The sequence below is a fragment of the Denticeps clupeoides genome, chromosome 14 (assembly GCF_900700375.1).
Source record: "Denticeps clupeoides chromosome 14, fDenClu1.1, whole genome shotgun sequence".
NCBI classification, from domain to species: Eukaryota; Metazoa; Chordata; class Actinopteri; order Clupeiformes; family Denticipitidae; genus Denticeps; species Denticeps clupeoides.
The window spans coordinates 3,206,660-3,227,601 of record NC_041720.1 but is presented as its reverse complement, the minus strand read 5'-3'; the positions used below and the strand labels follow the sequence as shown (position 1 = coordinate 3,227,601).

Below are 20,942 nucleotides of genomic sequence, written 5' to 3'. Positions count from 1 at the left end.
AAACGAGAAAGCAAACGTTCACGGGACAACACAGAAGCGCCGGCTTTTACTGCAACTTCCTTCTTTGTGTCCAGTGTGGAAGCACCTGATCCCAGATCAGCCCCAGCAGCTGAAAATAATAATAAAGTGAAGTGATTGTCACATGTGATACACTGTGGAGGACACTGTGCAGCGGTTAATGGATGACCTTCATGGAGGCAACGATGCACTAACAACGTCATCAATCGGCTAAGAAGCCAATTTAAAATTTGAACTACAATTTTTTAACAAAGTAACACAAAAGCCAAAGTGTCCAGTAGGAGACACGCCCGAACTCTCAGCCACTGCGGCGTGGACAAACCATGGACGTCATTTCAAGTGTTTTACCCACACAGCAAACTCGGGCAGTTTTCAATCATGAAGTCATTAAAAAAGCAGCTCATTCCGCTCGTATAAAATCATGAGAAAATTGTACCGTCCCACACGACAACATTTTTCTCACATTTTCTCAACCTCGAGTCGGGCTAATACGTCAAACACGTCCAACATACAACAAAGGTGGACAACACATTCATGGTTGTGCTGCAGCAACTACATTTACATTTTACATTTACAGCATTTATCAGACGCCCTTTAACCAGAGTGACTTACAATCAGTAGTTACAGGGACAGTCCCCCCTGGAGACACTCAGGGTTAAGTGTCTTGCTCAGGGACACAATGGTTGTAAGTGGGATTTGAACCTGGGTCTTCTGGTTCATAGGCGAAATCCTCTCTACGGTGTACATTTCTAATGAAAAGACGAGGCTGGGGAACAACGACTTGAGTTACGGCGCCACCTACAGGTGTGGCGGGGGGGTTTCCGTGTGGACGACGACGTTCCAGATAACGCTCCTGTGAGTGATGCAAGTGTTTTAGAAGCCGAAAACCCGTTTTTGAGAATGGCGTTCTCGTGTGGACAACGAACTAGCCAGGCACAAGGAGTCTAGAAATACCTGGCTGAGGGCCCGCACTCCACTGAAGGGCCTCCAGAAGAGCTGCTGAAGTTGGCAATCGAGCTGCTGCATTTAATGGAGCTCTTGCAGCTGGAGCCTTTCACAGTGGCCAAATTGAAGGCGTCGTATGAAATTACGTGCTACACTCCAGCCGAGAGTCTCATAGGGTCATTCGTTCTTCTCTTTTAACAAACCGCTTGACTTTTTAAAGAAAGTTCACTGTGCTTTCAGGAAGTTCAATTGATTCGAGATTGGCTTATTGTTAGTATGTGGTATATACTCACTAAACTTAACCATACAAACTAAGCCTTAAATATTGACTTTAAGTTGACTTTAATTACAGATTTGAAGGGACTTTCATCTATAGTCAGGTTGCACCACCAAAGGAGTCATGAACTAAGTGTCAATGCTCTGTCCCTGTGTTGCACAATACAGCAGACATCACACTTTTCAGAAGACAATGCAGTTCCTGCACAGGGTTTTTAAAAAATGTTGGTGCTAAATTTCTTTTATGCTATTGTGCAACATTATAAAACCTGGGGTACATTTCCCTAGGGTGCAGTTGTTACCGACACAGTTAGAAGCATCCAGCGAATGGGCCTGAGTTGCTAATGTCAGCTTTGGGAAATTTAGCCCTGGTTGTCCCTGGGAGTGTGTGTGGCTGCCTTGTGAGCTAGTGTTTCATCTGTTGTCTTTTCTTTTTTCACCATTTCCCAGTCCTGTTTGCTAATGACTGTACATGGAAACGACACAATGACATTGTGTGTGTTTTATTACATTCATTTATTTGATTAGTTCAATTATTCCAACCCCCTTCCACAAATGCTCTGTTCAAAATCCATATAGAGGGATCTCCAGATGAAGCAACACACATAACACCAATTTTTACATGGAATCCACCTCAAGTCATTGTGTATCGCAGGGAATGGAAAAAGGACACAACGTCCATCAGGGCTGAGTGAGCATTTACAGCATTTACCAGACGCCGTTATACAGAGTGCTGTACAATTTGTAGTGACAGGGACAGTCCCCCCTGGAGACACTCAGGGTTAAGTGTCTTGCTCAGGGACTCAATGGTAGTAAGTGGGATTTGAACCTGGGTCTCCTGGTTCACAGGTGTCTTACCCACCGAATTCTTGTCCTTGTCTGGCGCCCACACGCTCAAATGAAGAACAGTGGAACAGTAAAGGTGGTTCCGTGAAGGAAAAGGGTGCAAAAAAAGAACGAACGCAGACACACGAGAGACATCATTATCACCATTACTAAAATGTCCAATGTCTCGCAGTGTTATTTCGATTGCTGGGAAAAAAAAACTCTCGGCGGGTGCCACTTACGCACACAGCAGCTCTCCCGTTTTCAATTAGCGCGTGCTCCGCGGCAATGCAACGGGACGACCCCCGCTGACAGTGAAATATCCACGTCCCGTGGCAAAAATTGACGTCCTGTTCGCCGCGCCGAGGCAACAGGAAACAAACGTTGCAAACGAGTCGTTTGCATGGCAAGAAACCACCTTGCTTCACAGCCCGTCCCCTCGTCCTATCTGTCCTATCTATCATCCCAACACCGTGGCGGGCGGCCAGTCCAATCAAGCTCAATTACTTTCAGCATCATTAGTGACTGACAGCGCTGTGGCTTCGGGCCGGATTGGACAAGGTGATGTCACATGTCAGGAAGCCGCACCTTGTAGCGGGTGACGGGCGGGAGAGGAGCCCGCCGCCGCGGGGCCGTGTTTAATTGACAGCACTCGCCGGGGCGTCCGTTACACAGGCACGGACCGCGGGTGAAGGCCCTGCCCTGGTGGAATGAGGGTGACGGCGGGTCCGAGGTGCCACTGAGCAAAGCGCCGTCCCGCGAAGCTCCTCGGCTCATTGGCTCTCGGTGGGCGCGGCGTTGTCTTTTTTATGCACGTGATCGCCGAGCGGTCCCCGGTTGGCATTGCGCGGCCGGAAGATTAGGCGGGCACGGCACCCGGGGGATCGTAATCACGCTTTTAAGAGCCTGCGTCTCCATAAAGGCCCAGCAGACCCGCCATTGCGCCCTGGAAATGGGGGAGAGAGTGTGTCTGAAGCACATTAAGCCCCTCTGTAACGACCACATTGCCATTTGCCTGCCTCTCCCACCTACTCTGTTACCCATCTTCATACCCATCATACCATCTTCATTACCCATCATACCATCTTCATTACCCATCGCCTCCTTTTCATAAAGCGAAACATCCCGCTGCCCGGAGAAATTTAGCGGGGTATCCTTCCTCTCATTTATTCCCCCTCGTTCGGACTCCCTCCCCAAGGACAGGAGATTTACACTAAATATTTAAAAGCCGGTGCGTGTTTGAGAGCCGAGGCCATTACTTGTTTGATGGCCGTATTGAAAAAGATTAATGAAACAAACATCCTTGGGTTTTTGGGCGCGTTGGTTTTTCCGTGTGCCTGTTCGTGAGAAGAGGACATCCACAACATGGAGGTTTCACGTCCACTGTTACAGTGGATAGTGAGGGGTGTCGCTGGGGTTAATTGCGCTTCGTTTTCACACGTCTCCCCCCTGAATGAATGTTATATCATTGCATTGCTTTAATAGGACAAACCACATCGACTCCATCATGACCTCCATCATGACCATGGGGCAGCGGTGGCCTAGCGGGGGCAGTTAAAGTGGCCCCGTAATCAGAAGGTTGCCGGTTCGAATCCCGATCTGCCAAGGTGCCACTGAGCAAAGCACCGTCCCCCCACACTGCTCCCCGGGCGCCTGTCATGGCCGCCCACTGCTCACCAAGGGTGATGGTTAAAAGCACACCTTTTAAGCTTTAAGCTCAACAATTTAAGCTTTAAAAATGGTAGATGTTTCGTGTGGTCGTGGCCAATCAGTCAGGATTATTACAGTTTATGTGTTAACCTGAAACATATATCTTAAATGGCAAATGTTAAAAACGTATAAAAACACAACATTTGCGTGCATCTTTGAAGGCCATTCAGTACCAATTTGAATTGAATTACGATATTTAATTTTTACAGGCATTTATTTCTGCGGTTTCTTCAGGACGTGCTGCCCACCCCATGAGGTTACAGCATTACGACCCCCCGATTCTAACACTGGGCCAAAGGAAAACAGATGTGCGCGTCACCGCGTTATCTCCCTGGTGCAAACGCGTGACAAGTGCGGTGGTCTTGCAGGAAACGGGCGCAATTTGGAAAAAGTCAAAAGATTCATCTCACGCGCCCGCACCATTTGTCTGTGTCACGGTTTGTGCGATGCGCCCAAATACTTTGCCTAGCCCCCCAACTTACCTGTCGCCGGGCCTCTAAAGGCAAATCAATCAAGCTCCTCCATGCAGGAAAGTGCAGAAATAAAGAGACAATGAAGTGGAATGAGGAAAAACAGGATTGATGGCATTAGAGGGTTTGGGACAGGCGGTGAGGAATTTTGCGTGTAGCAGCCATGTGGAGGAACCAAAGCTGCATAAAAACACACACAGAAAGTCGTACTGCAATTTTACAAAAAAGAAAATAATAAAATGCAGTCAAACACCTAGCCATATATATATGCCTTTTGTGAATTACTGCATGCATTTTTTTTGCTAAAAAATATATTTCTGTTAAATCATATATCCTTGCTGGGTTGCGCTGTATTACTTCTCTCTACTGGTTTAAACCTGGAAAGACATGTCTTGCTGATGGTGCTTATGTGACTTGTGGGGCCATAATTGGACATATGGATAGCAGTGGTTATAGAAGCAGAAAGTAAAAGTCCTTCAACCTCCTGAACCTGAAATTAAGTCCTTGTGAACCTGGTTGTCAGGACCAATATGCAGGTCAGGACTTGAACTTTCCACCTTCTTCGACATCTAAAGGTACCATGAAGGGAGTTGATGACTAATTAACCCGGCCTTGTCTGGGTTGAACCGAAGGTCATCCACACTGTACACATTTCACATATATATGTATTTATATATTCGGCCACATGCAAAAGTGTCTTCACTCAGCAATATATGATTATCATGTTATGTCATGTTATTAGCACCACATCCCTTAAAATATGGAATTGTCCCATATTCAATGATGAAATTGTCCGTCGCCTTTTTATTCAATAGCGGACGGTATTTGTCTTGGATTTACGAGTTGTGATGAGCACAGCATCATAGCAGCAACATTTTGTGTAAAAACACGGATGGATTGATTCTCTGGTGCCGAGAGCTCATGAATCTGGGTAAGACAGGCTGGATATGAGACAATCAGAAGAAGATTATAACTGAGAAGTGTTTATTCGGTTTATTTCTGTGTCTAGTGATAATAAAGTACTTTTTCTTGTTTATTTTCATGCATGGAAGGTGGCAACCCTAATCTGCTAAGGTTGAGAAAGGCATGAGTTAGCACCAGGAAGCACTTTGGCATCCGGAATTGAGGAAACTGTCAGAGTGACGAGGAATGGGACGGCAATTGACTCTCGCCACCCCCCCTCATTGGCTGCTCAGCAGCCAGCGTGTGTCACTGTCGTCTCCTGTAGCCCGACATTTTGCGGTTGTGTGTCCCTGATTACCTGATGCCGCGCCTCTGTTATCGCGCGCGTAAACGTGTCCTTGTCCTCGTCCGGCCGGTGAACTTTTTATTACGCCTTGTGTGCTACTGTGCCATGTCTTTGCAAGACAACGTGTTCATTTTGAACGACGTCCCCTTGTCTGAGCACATGGTGAGTTTTCCCTCGATTTTTATTCAACATATCCATGTGATATATTGCAATAGTCTGAACTCCAGCCTCATAAACTTCAACCAAGGTCTGTGGTCATTAAATATGAAATCGTAAACAGAATATATTTTTAATTACATCCCAGCGTTTGAAGTATCAGTTGAAAAAGCAGCGGACGGTCAAGGAGGCTGCACCCCTTTGATTTATGACGCACTTCAATGCAATTTGCAAATATGACTGTTTTTTTTTTATTATTTTTAATGAATGAATGAATGAATTTTCACTTGTGCCAAGTTTTTTTTTTTTTGAGACTGGAGGTCTTGCACGAAGCGGTAGGACCTTCAGGCGGCATCTGTTCTCTGTGCTCTCGCGCTGCCATGGGAAGGCCATTCCTGCAAATGAAAAGCGAGTGGGTGTCCAAGCGGAAGAGCATTATCCCTCCAGTTAGGGCGAGAACGGTGTGTTGTTGATGCGAATATGCGAGTGCTTTCTTGGCCAGCATTGTCAGCGGTCGTGGCAGTCCTTGAACACCATTTGATGGACTTGGACATCTGCGACAGTGTCACCAAGTGCCTGGCAAGGTGACGGAAGACGCTCTTGGCTCTTGTTCAGGTTCTCATTTGCAGTGGAACACTTACCGTGGCTCAGCATCTGTTGTAAAGTTCATTTTGCAAATGCCTCCAGGCCGATCTGTAGTTCTTGGAGCCATAGTGCATTACCACTGTCAATGATAGTGTCTTTGAGACCTGCCACAACATTAAAACCTCCAGATAATGGGACGTTAATATTATACCTGGATCAATGGCCGGAAGAATCTGTAAGTTTTCTCCATGTTGGTGTCCTGGACTATAGGCAACATTTACAGAGTGAAATAAAATCTAAAAACCTACAACCAAATGAAATAAAAATGACTTTATCCATGGTTTGGGTCCGAGCGAACCAGAACTGATCACTTCATTGATGGTAACATGAAAGCACGTAGGATGAGGGCGTCTGCCAAAATGCCGTAAGTGTAAATTTACCAGGGGAAGAGATGATGGACAGCGTGGTGGACTATGGCCAGAAATTTTACTCACAGGAAACTGCTTCTGCATTCTTGTTACAATTGAAATATTCCAAGATTGCTGCAGATCTCCTTCACAGAAATATTTTAATAATATCCTCTTTCAGGAGGATAATGCAGCATGAATGGTGTGAGTACAAGGTCTGGAAAAATAAGTCTAACTCATTTGGGTCCCCCCTTGAAAATACGAGGTCACATTACAGGTCACATTTCTGAAAAATCTATTTCATCTTAACACCACCAGCAATGAGCAATCTCTTCATGAAGAAGCTAAATCTAGATTTTTTTTCTAGAAAATCCACATTTTCTTTAAATAAAACACTAAACAACAATTTCCTTGAAGGCCATGGGTGCTCTGCATGGTTGCTGGACCCGATTTCTGAATCAGACACCCCTCAGGTTACGTCATTAGCCGGCATTAAATCGTCCCGCCGGCAGCCTTGGGTCCCGTGCCCTTCCCCGTCGGCTGCAGTCTGCCACGTTAGCGCGTGGATCCCATCAAATGGAGGAGCCATATGGCGAAGCGGCAGGGTCCTGCTCTTCGCAGCCAACGTGTTGAGGAGTTCTGGGCTTCGTTTGGACGCTCACCCCTCCTTCCCCGCGCATGACTTACCGGCGACGGCACGAGCGCGCCGATGCGCCGGGCCTCCGACGGACGACATCTGGCTGTTCACGTCGGAGGCGGGCATGAAGAGTGTGTGTGATGGGGAGCACAGTGCTGGAAACAGGCTAATCTCCATTTGGAAAGCAGCGCCGTTCGTACCAGCTGCTTGCGGTGGTTGGGCTCCGTGTGCCTGTTAAATTAAGAATGTTTGAGAGAGGAAAATATCAACTGAAAAAATGACGCGGTGACAATTATGATTTAGTGGAATATTCTGCTGAATGTGGTGCTGGTTGCCACATTCTTTCACTTTGGAAGAGTGTATAGAAAAGTATACGGTTCCACCTTGGACTTTGAATCCAGTAATTCGAGGGCAACTTTCTCACCTTAACATTTACATTTTACATTTACAGTATTTACCAGACGGCCTTATCCAGTAGTTACAGGGACAGTCCCCCCCTGGAGACACTCAGGGTTAAGTGTCTTGCTCAGGGACACAATGGTAGTAAGTGGGGTTTGAACCTGGGTCTTCTGGTTTCATAGGCAAGTGATGTTACCACTAGGCTACTACCACCCTTACGGGCAGTGTTGGCCTCGTGGGTAAGGATCGGAAGGTTGCGGGTTCAAATCCCCAAACGCCAAGATGCCTGTGAGGTCCCCTTGATCCCCACACACCTGCCTTTCATGGCCCCTGACGTGTGAGGTGCTTGCTTGGTATCAAATTGACAAAAAAATAAAATAAAATAAAAAAACACTTTCGCATATGCTGTATTGGGCTGAATATTTCTATAAGACAAAAAAACGAATATAATACTGTAAGATGGAGGCCAATGGGATATTTTGCATCACGTTTCACATCAAAGCAACCATTTTAGAAATAGAACTAAGCCTGTCATTTGATGGTGGAACTGTTTTTTTTAAATAATCTAGGGTATATGCTTCTATGACTCAGGGCTATTTTGGATGTTAATGGGCGAATGGGGAGCAATGATCTGAAATTTTAAGGACACATTGGGTTCTCTATAACTAAATGCTAAAAAAAGCACCAATGTTGAGCATTCTGCTTTTGCTTGTGTTCCTTGTGACGAAGTCAAGCAGAGGACCCAGTCATGTCCATGAAGACTTTTTCATATTGGTGACAACACGCAGGCACCAGACACAGAACAGGGCCTCGGTCTTCCTTCCCTCCTTCCTTTTGATCGTATAGGGAGGTCTCCCGGGGGCACATCTGAAGCTGCTCCAGATGCTCAAATTACAGGCCTGACGTGGTGCAGGCAGAGGAAAGCTGTCACTGGAACTTGAGACCTGCTCCCGTAAAATGCGGGCAGCCGCACGCTAAACTCAGGACAAAAAACGCTCAGAAGTCACGTCTGTGGCCGGAGAGCACATGTGGAGAAACATGACACTGTAGCCGGCGGCGGAGAAAGGGATTGTGGGAAGGGGAGTCCGTGTGCCACGTCGGCTGGTAGGAAGCAGGCCTCCGGAGCGGCACAGGCGCTCCCTGCTAATATAATTATACACCACCGCTGGTTCGGGAAATACTGAGGCCATTAAGGAGTCCTAGCACGCACAGTTAGTAATCAAAACGTAATATTCTGTTCATCAATCCATCCACCCCTCCATCTGTGTGTACTCGAGACTATAGAACTATTCATTCAAGTCAAAGTGGTGGCTGGTTGATTGAGCCGGTGTCTGCAGTTGGACATGGAACCAGTCCGGCACACACATTTGAACAGCATCATCCCCATTTTATCCTCAACAAGTCACATAACATCTTCAGACTATGAGAGAAAACCAGAGCAACATGCTGACATCTTCTCCGTCCTGGCCCCTCGGTGGTGGAATGAACTTCCCCTCGAGGTCAGAACAGAGTATTTTCAAACGACAGCTCAAGACCTTCCTCTTTAGAGAATATTTAGATGAACTTGTAACCTTCTTATTGTCGAACTTGTGTACAGAATGTACAACAGAGTGAATAAAAAGATTGTATGCATAGTTGGGGGGTCCTGGTGAACCGGAATTGATCTCTTCATCGATGGTAACTTGAAAGCACGTTGTAAGTCGCTCTGGATAAGGGCGTCTGCCAAATGCCGTAAACGTAAATGTCATATTGTACATACATACTCTACCAGTCTACTGTGTTGCGGGTATGAAGAATCCATTTTGAAGAATCCAACGCAAGAAACATATTTCGTATTTGTTGTATGAGGAGAACGTGAAGCATGAATCTGCTTTTTCAGAGTCGCTTCTTTGTTCACTATTGTCATCATCAAAAGCCGCTTGTTGAGATGCTCATTATCACGAGGGAATGATAAGAACGTGTTCAGGAGTGTGAAATGCCAGCAAAAGCTCCCTGATTTGGAGAGACGCGAGTCTTCATCTTTTTGCTTATTAAAAAGCATGTTGGTGAGTGGTGTGTGACTGGGGAGCCGAGTTAAGCGGCGAGTGAGTAGTAAAGTGTCTCGTATATAATGTAGTACAGTAGACAATCGGTTAATACGCTTTCTAAGATGTAATGAAACACCGTAAAAAAAAAAAAAAAAACGTACAACGCGATAGTGCAACCAGTCCACGTTTGCACAAACAGCACCTCTGCACTCATTTAGATTGGATTACATATCAGAGCGTATTAACGCTTAATGGCAAAGGGAAATAGCAGAGTGTGCGCCTGGTCTCATTTGTACATGTCAGCTTGACAAATGCGATCTGTGAGAAAATAATGAGACCAACACAGGATTGCATTAATACAATATCACAAGTCAGGAGTAGGAGTCAGTGCTGCATGACGTGGCTTTCTGCAGCCTTCATATTATATATTTATATATAAAGCACAAATGAAGTAACCCGAAGGTTTCAATCAGGAATAAGCGAGATAAGCAAGAGAAACGATTTCCAAATTACCCAATCAGAAAACGAACGACCCGGATCAGTAAATTCAGTCAATGTTTGAGCTGTAACTCTTAACCTGTTAACCTTTCACTACACATTTACATTTACAGCATTTATCAGACACCCTTATCCAGAGCGACTTACAGTCAGTAGTTACAGGGACAGTCCCCCCCTGGAGACACTCAGGGTTAAGGGTCTTCCTCAGGGACACAATGGTAGTAAGTGGGATTTGAACCTGGGTCTTCTGGTTCATTGGCGAGTGTGTTACCCTCTAGGCTACTACCACCCTGTTGGTGGTACATGGAGGGTGGAAGGTGTGACAGAAATAGATATTTTCTTGTCTTTTAATAAGCTTTTATTTAAAAAATAATAATAATTATTGTTCAACGTAATACATTGAGACATGAGAATCCATCTACGGACGTTAGAAGTGCATTTATTTATAGCCCAGTGGTAGGCATATTTTAAAATGGACGCTTTATTCTGCAATAGGAGGAGTGCAGGGACGCCAAAGCCGGCAGCCCTCAGTGAGCTTCCCCAATGAGCACGCAGGGCGTTATAAATTGCCCCCCCCTCCAACCCTGCCATCCTCTCTATGCAAACAAGAGCAATTCATTTGAATATTTCCCCTTAAACCTGTCTCATTTGCTTCCCTTCTCTTTGATGAGTGATCACCACTTGCATGACGGTAATTTACGAGCGCAGTCAAGTGCGCTTGGCCTCTATAGGGATGTATGGGAAGACATGCACTCATAACATAGGTGTGTGGGGTGAGATGGGGGGGGGGGACGCATTTTAATAGAAACTGACACATTTTTGTCTGTGGTGGATTTATGAGCCGGGCCGTTTATCAGATACGGTTAATTTCCCTTAAAAAAAAAAAGAATAATATGGTAATAATAATATGCATTGCTATTAACAAAATATGATTTGGTAATATTGCAACTATTGCAAAGTTAACTCCAATAAAGGTAACAGTTTTATGCTCAAAACACATCATAAATTTGGAAAATGTGGCATCTTTATTATAGCGGTATCATGAACATCAACCAAAAAGGAGATGTCATTGCCTCTGTACGTTTCCGTAGTTACAACACGACCCATTTTGTGAATTTCATTGGGCCTAACGTGTTAAAACAGGCTCAGGTCTAGTCGAGATTTCGCTTTTTGCAGAAAAGGCACGAGAAGTCAGACAGGAAAGTGAGCGTTGGTCCTTCTTCTGTCTAAATTCAGATTTAAAGGAATCTAACTGGAGCCAGTCACGCAGCTTTAACCTGACACCTCGAGAAGATTTCGCACGCCATGTAATCTGCGGAAAAGGAACAGGAGGGTCTCTGCGACGCTCGGGGTGGCGAGGTGGGTGTGACGGCAGTGCCATCACCGGCGCATAAAGGTACCTAACGCCTCGTCCAGGTGTTCCTCCCGGGGAACGGGCCTTGCATTTTGCATGGAGTTTGACTGTGCATTAGCCGGGCACAAAACCAGGACGTTTTTTCCAAGGTGAAGTCCTACCGCGGGGACTTTTTTTCTTTTTCGGGGCGTCGGACAGGCTGCCAATCTTTCGAAGCAGCCTGACCGGGAGACAGACGGACACACAGGCACACTGGAGCAATTAAAAAGACGCCAGCGCACCTAGACTTTTTGGACGGCTGGAGGAAACCAGAGCACCCAGGGGAAGCCTGTGGGGACGGGGAGAGGATTAAATGGATGCTGCTCCCACACGCATCCATTAATAGGAGGTTATTGTTTTAACTGCTAAACTCGTGGCGCAGTTCCGAAACTCGAAGCCGCTCGCTCATGCAATATTAACGGCGCGCCAGCATCTTATCGCCGAAACGCCAGTGCTTCTGGGCCGAAGGCACGATTGACGCACTGCATGCTGAAACCAGGACTCCCATAGACGGACGGTTAAAGAGACAAAAGGGGAACCTAATGAACAGATGAAATAACAAGAATGAAAAAAAAAAAAAAAAAAGTCACGATCAGCTGGCATTTCTTTCCTTGTCTGCAGAAGATGAGCCCTTGGAAAGCCTGTGCAGTAGCGCCACCAAGTGGCGCACGCTGAACTGTGCAAGGAGGCTACGAATAACCACAAACGTGTGCAGAACAGAGCTATTTATTTCTGGATAATACAAAAAAAAAAAAAAATTATACAAGCAGTCGTGATCGCTTTAGCAATTGCACAGTGACGTTGCACATTTAGGAACACATTAAAAACCCTTTTGTTAGTTTACAAGCTGGGCCAGCCGTTCGCAGACACATGACACTTCACAGATAAAAAAAAAAAAAAAGGACAAACTGGTATTTCCACAAGCCCCGTATCTTTAAATCATCATAAGGAACCTGCGGTTAAAATTTTATACTGGACTACCGAAACACTTCAGATTCTGCTGGGACTCTTCAGTCATTGCATGGTACAAAAGGCACAATTACTATAAACCCCCAACGGTAGAGAATGAGGAGAACTATGTATATGCCCCGCACGTACAATGACAAAAAGGCGTTTACAATGCTGTTCGTGTCACATGGCCGCGGTAAATATCGTCACTTCGCAATATGGCACATCGTGACAGACGAAACGTCGCTGGTTTAAATCCAGGACCGGAACGACAAAGGCAAATTCCTTTAAAAGCTTTAGCACTTGTGACAGTGGCTCGGGCACGTGTCTGATGAGTTAAACCAGAAGATCAGGGTCGGCCGCATGGCAGGGCCGATGACGCAGCGACAAGAAGCAAAAATTCCACAGAGACGCGTAGTAATACAGCCGGCAAGAGTTTAGTCAAAAGTGCATTTAGTCGGTGACCGAACAAGTCGACCAATAAGAAGGCAGATAAATTCCATCGCAAGCCGATTAGCCAATCAGCTTTCACGTGGCTTTCAGGGTCGTAGAATCCTCATTTTCATAGAAAAAAAAAAAAAAGAACAAGTTGGCATGGCTGAAATGAGCATTGTACTTTGGCATCACACCAGTGCAGGTCCTCTGGCAGTTTTTCCTTGGCACCTCCTAGTAGCGGCTGGCGTCGTCGTACGACGTAACGTCCAGGTCGAAGAAATCCTCCAGCTTCCACTGCAGCGTTTCGAACGTGGGCCTCTCCGCGGCCTTGTCCTTCCAGCAGTCCAGCATGATGTTGTAGAGGACAGTCGGGCAGCTGGCCGGGCAGGACATCCTGTAGCCCGTGGGTACCTTCTGTACCACTTGGTAGTTGGTAAAGGCTGGTCGACAGCAGAGGTGGAAACGATTAGGACGTGAACTTTGTAGATCCTAATTTTACATCTAGGTCCACATTAGTCGCTTGATTGTGAGATTATGGCTAAAAGTACTTCACGCCAGGCAATTTTTCATTCGTTCGGATTTGCAAATTAGCAGATGCACCGCTTATTTTTAAATCTCAAATGTTGCCATCCCTAGATAATTTAGAGATTATTTGGTTTATTTGTGAAGTTACTTGGTTCAAAATTGCGTAATTTGGAGAAAACCTCCTGCTTTTTCTAGAAAGTTCGTTGAAGTTCATTCCAGCTATGATTCAAAATTTGAATTTTTTTCTTAATTCAAATTTTTATTTGTCACATACATAGTCATACACGGTGTGATAAGCATTTCACTGCTTATCAGTGACAAATAAAAAAATTTGAATTTAGAAAAAAAGATCATTTTTTGAATGAAAATTTAAATATGTACTTTTATTTTTCCATAAATAAATAAGTAGCCTTGGCCGTGACTACAACCACGAATATTATATGCAAATGCTTCATGGATATGTTTCATATCATACATCCAAACAGATGCTGTAACTGCACAGCGCTTACTTGGATATGGCATCTGTCCGAACGTCATGATTTCATAGAGCAGAATTCCAAACGACCAGACGTCGGACTTGATGCTGAACTTGCTGTCGCTGATGGCCTCGGGCGCCGTCCATTTCACCGGGAACTTGGTGCCCTCCCTGGCCTCGTACACGTTCTCGTCCATCTACAGGCGGCGAACGGAACAGGCTAGCGCCGCGCCACTCCCACATTCCATCTCAGTTACATCGGCATGGCGACAGCAAACGGTGACGCCAGCGCCAGCCGGGTCGGAAGCGGGAAGCGAGCTCACCTTGAAGACTCGGGCCAGGCCGAAGTCCGCCACCTTGCAGATGTTGTTCTCCCCGACCAGGACGTTCCTGGCGGCGAGGTCTCTGTGGATGTAGTTCTGCAGCTCCAGGTAGGCCATGCCGGCCGCCACCTGAGCCCCCATCTCCACCTGGTTACAGATCTTCAGCGTCCTGCCCTTGTCTTCTGTCAGGAAACAAAAAAATATATATAGTAGCGCAGAGGAAAAGTGGTCGTGTGGGAGCTATATAAAATAAATAAATAAATTTTAAAAAAGCCTAAGTACCATGTTTATGACCAACTATTAAAAAAGGGTGGTGGACGCCATCAGACTTTGTGTCACGTAGGAAGGACATCTCGAGAAATATGGACGGAGACGGTCCTGGGGCAACAGACATCGATTTCCCGGCTCAGGGAAGCGACCATTACTCAGACAAACAATGACACCCAATTCGTGCTGCAGTGACACCACACAGTCACACGGCCGTTCCGGCAAGGACATTTACACCAAAAAATGAAAAAAAAACTACCGCTTTTAATGCCTGTTTGTGGTACGAATTAATGATCAATTTTATTGTTGTTTTTGTTGGTCGTGTCACGGCGCTGAAGGAGGTGCAAACTGGTCGGACTGCCGCGGAGTAATCAGACAGGTTTCAGCCGGCGAATAGGATGACGGCGGCCGCGTCTTACATCACCAGCTCAGGCTGTGTACGTGTATGGGCATATATACACACCTGCAGACACATAGCGTCCATGCTTCTGAATGGAGGGAGGTAACCCATGGCAACACGGGGCAAGCATGTTAACTCCGCCCACAAATAGTTCAGAGCCAGGATTCAAACTCACAACCTCATTACTTATCCATATATATATATATATGATATATATATAGCATTTATTACTACTATTATTACTAGGTGATATTTTAATTCTACAATCTGTACAGAAAGTCAAAGATTTATCATTTTTTTTTAAAAGCGGCCATGGGGTCAGCCTTGGAACGGGAGGCGGGGCCGGCGAGAGGGCGGGGCCGGCGAGAGGGCGTGGCCGCGCTCTTACTGTGCAGGTAGTCCAGCAGGCTGCCGTTCCTCATCAGCTCGGTGATGATGTAGACGGGCTCCCCCACCGTGCACACGGCGTAGAGCTGGATCAGCTTGGGGTGCCGCAGCTTCTTCATGATCTGAGCCTCGCGCAGGAAGTCCTCAGAGTCCATCGTGCCTTGCAGGACAGAAAATACACACATAGAAATATTTACCACTATAAAAGCACTTTAAATAGAATTGCAGAATGAAGATAGAATATCTTCGAAATGTTATGCTACTTCATAAAACATAATATACAGTCACTGATTGATTTATTGTAATACTACATATTGTAATAAAAAAAAATAGAGATTTTAAGGGATATTTTCATGGTGCTATATGTAACGCATTTGGAGTGTTCGAGCATGTTCATATTTACTACATTACATTTACATTTACAACATTTATCAGACGCCCTTATCCAGAGCGACTTACAATCAGTAGTTACAGGGACAGTCCCCCCCTGGAGCAACTTAGGGTTAAGTGTCTTGCTCAGGGACACAATGGTAGTAAGTGGGAGTTGAACCTGGGTCTTCTGGTTCATAGGCGAGTGTGTTACCCACTAGGCCACTACCACCCCATTTACTAGTTTGCAAGCGAGGAAATGAACAGCCATGAAACACCGTGCCAGACACAGAATTGACTATCTTATCACGCTGCTCTATCGAAGCGTCCCGAGGCGAACCTGGCTTGAGTGTCTTCACGGCGACGGGCGTGGTGTCGTTCCACACGCCCTCGTACACCTCCCCGAACTGGCCGGCGCCCAGCCTCTGCAGGAGGCGCACGGAGCCGCGCTCGATCTCCCATTGGTCCGCCGTGTTGTAGGACAGCCCGTGGGTTTGCGGGGCCTCCACCTGTGGGGACACAAAGCCGACTGCGTCAGGCGCCATTGTGTGGCGAGGACGGTGCAGGACACGCCTCATATTCAATATCTCGCTTTTCCAGAGCCATTGTGTGGCTGACGGCGATAAAGCACGAATGGTTATGGTACGCGATGGAAACTAATGGAGAAAATGAAAGATGATAATAAAAATCGCACCTTTTTGCAGGGCACACCGAGGCGCAAACAGAGTCCATCGTGTTTCGAGTAATAGTCCACGAGCTCCTTCACGGTATGAAAGTACTGGCCGGTGGTGACGTAGTAATCTCCCGTGAGGTCCAGCTTTTTGATTCGGTAGTGTTTCACTTTGCCTTCGTCCAGAACTGCGAGTGGGGGGGAAATCAGCACATTAATGAAGCTTCGACAACCCCAACAAGACATTTAAAAAAAAAAAAAAGTTGAAAATCAAAAGTCTGGACGCCCCTACTCTGTGGCGGCTATGAAGATTAATAGGGATCCATTTTGAAGAGTCCAATACAAGAGACACATTTGGTATTTGTTGTATGAAGAGGAAGTGAAGTATGTTCGATTAATCGTTCCCAAAAGCCACTTTATTAGATGCTCATTAACGTGAGCGAGTGATAAGAAAGTGTTCGGCATAATAAACCATCATAAACCGCCACCGGTGTCCAACCGAAGGTGGTGGAGAGAAGACAAGAGTGCGAAAAGAGTTCTATGATGTAAAAAAGACCCATAATTTAGAACGTGTGTCCAAAGGTTTGACTGGTAGTGAACATATAAAAATTCTGATATTTAATGACTGTCATTAGGAAAATGCTTTGATATAATGAATGTTCCGCCATTTACTAGCATGACCTCAATATCGTAGATGTCTTATGCAGGGGGCAAAAAAAGAAGCAGTCTCTGCTTAAAAGCAGTGAAAATTCGGAATCTGAACGTATAGAACACACCAGGATCCAGAACACAGAATGAAACACGTTATACGGAGCATTAAGAAGGCAGGCCTTTACCAAATGCTAAAAACAGCACTTACCAGACGCCCTTATCCAGAGCGACTTACAATCAGTAGTTACAGGGACAGTCTCCCCCCTGGGGACACTCAGGGTTAAGTGTCCTGCTCAGGGACACGATGGTAGTGAGTGGGATTTGAACCTGGGTCTTCTGGTTCATAGGCGAGTGTGTTACCTGCTAGGCTACTACCACTAAAAATGGACACAAAAAGACCCAGGAATACAATTTACAGTATGACTCAAACATGAATTATGCGTATGTAACGGCCTTACGGTGGAATCTCGCATTGGTATGGTTAAAACACCACTTCGTTGCAATCGCTACTGCACTTCTAGTCATGGCGTCGTGGGGATGTAGGCGGCGGCAAGATAAACACGCGCAGGTTCCCGAAAACTTCTCACCGCGTAAGCTCGGGTTTTACTGTGCAAACAGGCTGACAAAAGGGCTTCCTGGTGAGGCTCCGCCGTTACATGGAAGTCCTTGCTCGGAGCAAACAGGGCTTTGCAGAACACGGCGGGACGCGGCGCGCGAGAGGCAGAACTAGGAGCGTTTATGGCCGTATGCGAGAGAGAGAGCGCGTGAGCGGGCCCGGGTGGTGTCCAGGAAAGGCCGTTTGTGGCTGTGCCCGTCGCCATTTACTGTAATACTCCTCCAGCCACTTACCACGACATAGTGAGAGTTTTGGGATAAAATCTGATAAAATGGTTATTAATGTGTATTTGCCACTCCTGTTTTGTAATGTGAATTGTTGCTGGTAAGGTCCGTCGTGCCCTCACCGCCCTGTTAATATGTAAACAGGGCTCTGAGCGGGGCGTTATCAGCGGCTTTATGAGAACAGAGGTCTCTCACCAGCGCCACCAGACAGTCCAGAGACCAGAGGTGGTCCACAAGGTGCGGCCCTTTTCTTTTATTCGCCTCCTGAAGCAACGAGGACGTACCAAACCGGCACAACCCGGAGAGAGAAGCAAAATGTCGCACCCGAGACGGCCAGCTCCCCTCTCTGGCTCTCGCAGTTCCGGACGAGGAACGCGCCCTGGCGATTGCCCTCCAGCAGGAGCAGCTTCTCCGCATCTGATCTCTTCGTGTCTGGAAAGTACCATCTGTAGAGCAGGACAATAATAAAAAAAAAATCATTTAAAAAGTGGATGTGCAACTCTGTTCCCCCTACAAACCAATAAACAATCATTAATACTGATAAGGTCCTCACAATAACATTTATAAAGTAACTTTAGAACTTGAGTAAAAAAAAAAAAAAAAACATGAATACTGATAAATTCTTCAGAGAAATTATATATAGTTTTGATGACGTGGAAACCAGGCACATGAAACCCTGAATAAAACCACGTAGAGACGAAACTGGTAAAACTGGACTGGCGCTCGGCTCCCGCCGCGCCGGTTTAATAATTGCACAGGCTTATCGGCGGTATCGGTCTCGCTCGTCTGCAAGTGCAAGGGTCCGATCGACGCGTGACGTCACCGTCCTCCGCGGTGACGTCACGCCGCGCTCACGGCAGATCCCGCCGCGCTTCTCGGCTTCCGATCGAGGCCACAACACGAGACCCTTGCGTGACGCGCCGGTCACATTTGACGGTTTTGCGTCACATGACACAAAATGTCACTCTCACGCCCCGCGGTTCCGGTTGGTTTTCAGGTTTGGGCTCAGAACTGAAATCGCTCAGACTGTTTATTTATATTCATCTTTTTTCTTATTATTAACACACACTTGAATTGAATTTTTCTGATTTTCCCCTCGTCGGCCCAATTCTTATTTCATGCGTAGGGTCACAGGTTCAATTTCTAATCGAAACCCAGGAACAAAGCAGAGGGACCGTCTTCAAGTTTCAGATTCCCCGGCCTTTTGTTACAACACGACCATTCATTCAAGTTTTTAAATTTTTTTTTGGACTCCACTTTCAGGTGGAGCGCCGGGCGTGGACTCGAACTTACGGCTCCGCGTCGATCGTCTCCTCCGCGGCCACGTAGTTGGCCGGCACGTAGCCCTGCCTGCCGGCCGAGACGCCCGTCAGCGCCCGGGCCAGCCACCAGTCCCCGTGGCTCTTGTCCAGGACCTCCAGCCGGTCCCCGGGCCGGACGCTCAGGTCGTCCGCGGTCCGCGCCGTGTAGTCGAACAGCGCGATGTAGGCGGCGGCCTGCGGGGGCCGCGACGGCGGGGCGCGTCGGGGCTCCGCCGCGTCCCGGGCGTCGTTCCTGACCACCGAGATGTCGGCGTGGGTGATCGCCGTCCCCGCGGCTTTGCCCTCGGCCGGCTTGTTGAAGCACGGGAACGTGGCGTGGCAGCACGCCGTCAGCCTTTCCCTGAGGTCCATGGCGACCGCGGCCGCGTCCGGCGGATTAAGACTCGCGGCCGGCTCCCCTCCGGCAGGTCATTGTACGGGCCCGGCCGTCCCGATGCGCTTCCTGCTTCCTTCGGCGTCAGGTGAGTCCGAGTCCATCACCTGCCGGGAGTCTCCGCCCCCTGGCTCCGCCCCTGCGCCCCGCCCAGGCCAGAACCTGACAACACTCACAGGTTGCCAGCTCCGCACATTTCCCTGCCGCTCCCACAGAAGCATCCTGCCCACTTCCCACGCTCACCTCCCTACCGGGAGTCTCCCGTGCCCCGCCCAGCCCAGGACTGGCGCGCCACACCTGGCAACACGCACAGGTTGCCAGCTCCGCACTTTTCCCTGTCGCTCCCAGAGAAGCATCCTTCCCACCTCCCTGCCGGGAGTCTCCGCCCCCTGGCTGTGCTCCCGTGCCCCGCCCAGGCCAGGACTGGCAACACGCACAGGTTGCCAGCTCCGCACTTTCCCCTGTCGCTCCCAGAGAAGAATCATTCCCGCCTCTCCCTATTTCAATCACGTCGTTTTAATATGCTAATGGTCGGGGTCCTACAGAAATGTGCGCCATTTATAGGGACAGTCCCCCCGGAGACACACTGGGTCTTGTTCGGGGACGAGAAGTTGGATCCAGACCTGTGACTCTGTGGTCTTCTGGTTCATCTGTGAGTGTCTCGCCCACTAGGCCGCTTATTACCAGTCAGAGGTGAATTCTAGTCTTTAGTTTTAATCAACACATGAATGTGACAGTGGTACAAACCAAAAATATTTCACATTTATGCCATTTGGCAGACGCAACTTACTACATGCTTTCATGTCGCCATCAATGAAGTAATCAGTTCTGGTTGACCAGGACTCAAACTATGAATACAATCATTAGATTAACTTATTTAGACGACGCCATCTTCCTAACCAGGAGACCACAGGCAGTAAGAATGGACAGACACCCTTAGCACTGGAGCCCCCCAGGGCTGTGTTTTGAGCCCCCTGCTGTACTCCCTGTACACCCATGACTGTACAGCCACTACTAACTCCACCACCATCATCAAGTTTGCTGACGACACTGTCGTGGTGGGCCTGATCTCTGACAACGATGAGACGGCCTACCTGGAGGAGGTTGGAAATCTGGTGAACTGGTGCCAGAGGAACAATCTCCACCTGAACGTCAGCAAGACAAAGGAGTTAATAATGGACTTTAGTACCAAGCAGGAGAGGACCTACCAGAACCCTGTCATCAACAGGAGCCCTGGGGAGAGAGGACAGCTTCTGTTACCTCGGTGTTAACATCACGCAGGACCTGTCATGGTCCTGTCACATCAACACCATGGTGAAAAAGGCCCGGCAGCGTCTCTACCACCTCAGACGCCTGAGAGAC

The 20,942-nt window shown here is 47.4% G+C and overlaps 1 protein-coding gene across 1 annotated transcript; it reads right to left on the bottom strand.

Annotated features, from left to right (window-relative positions):
• Positions 1–12,305: 12,305 nt before the first annotated feature.
• frk (fyn-related Src family tyrosine kinase) lies at positions 12,306–19,682 on the bottom strand. Its single transcript, XM_029002625.1, has 8 exons — positions 19,179–19,682; positions 18,210–18,331; positions 16,419–16,582; positions 16,065–16,233; positions 15,357–15,515; positions 14,302–14,483; positions 14,013–14,175; positions 12,306–13,418 (listed from the first exon to the last, which is right to left on the bottom strand). The coding sequence occupies exons 1-8, from the start codon at positions 19,556–19,558 to the stop codon at positions 13,210–13,212; spliced, it is 1,548 nt and encodes a 515-aa protein (XP_028858458.1). The 5' UTR covers positions 19,559–19,682; the 3' UTR covers positions 12,306–13,209.
• Positions 19,683–20,942: the final 1,260 nt, after the last annotated feature.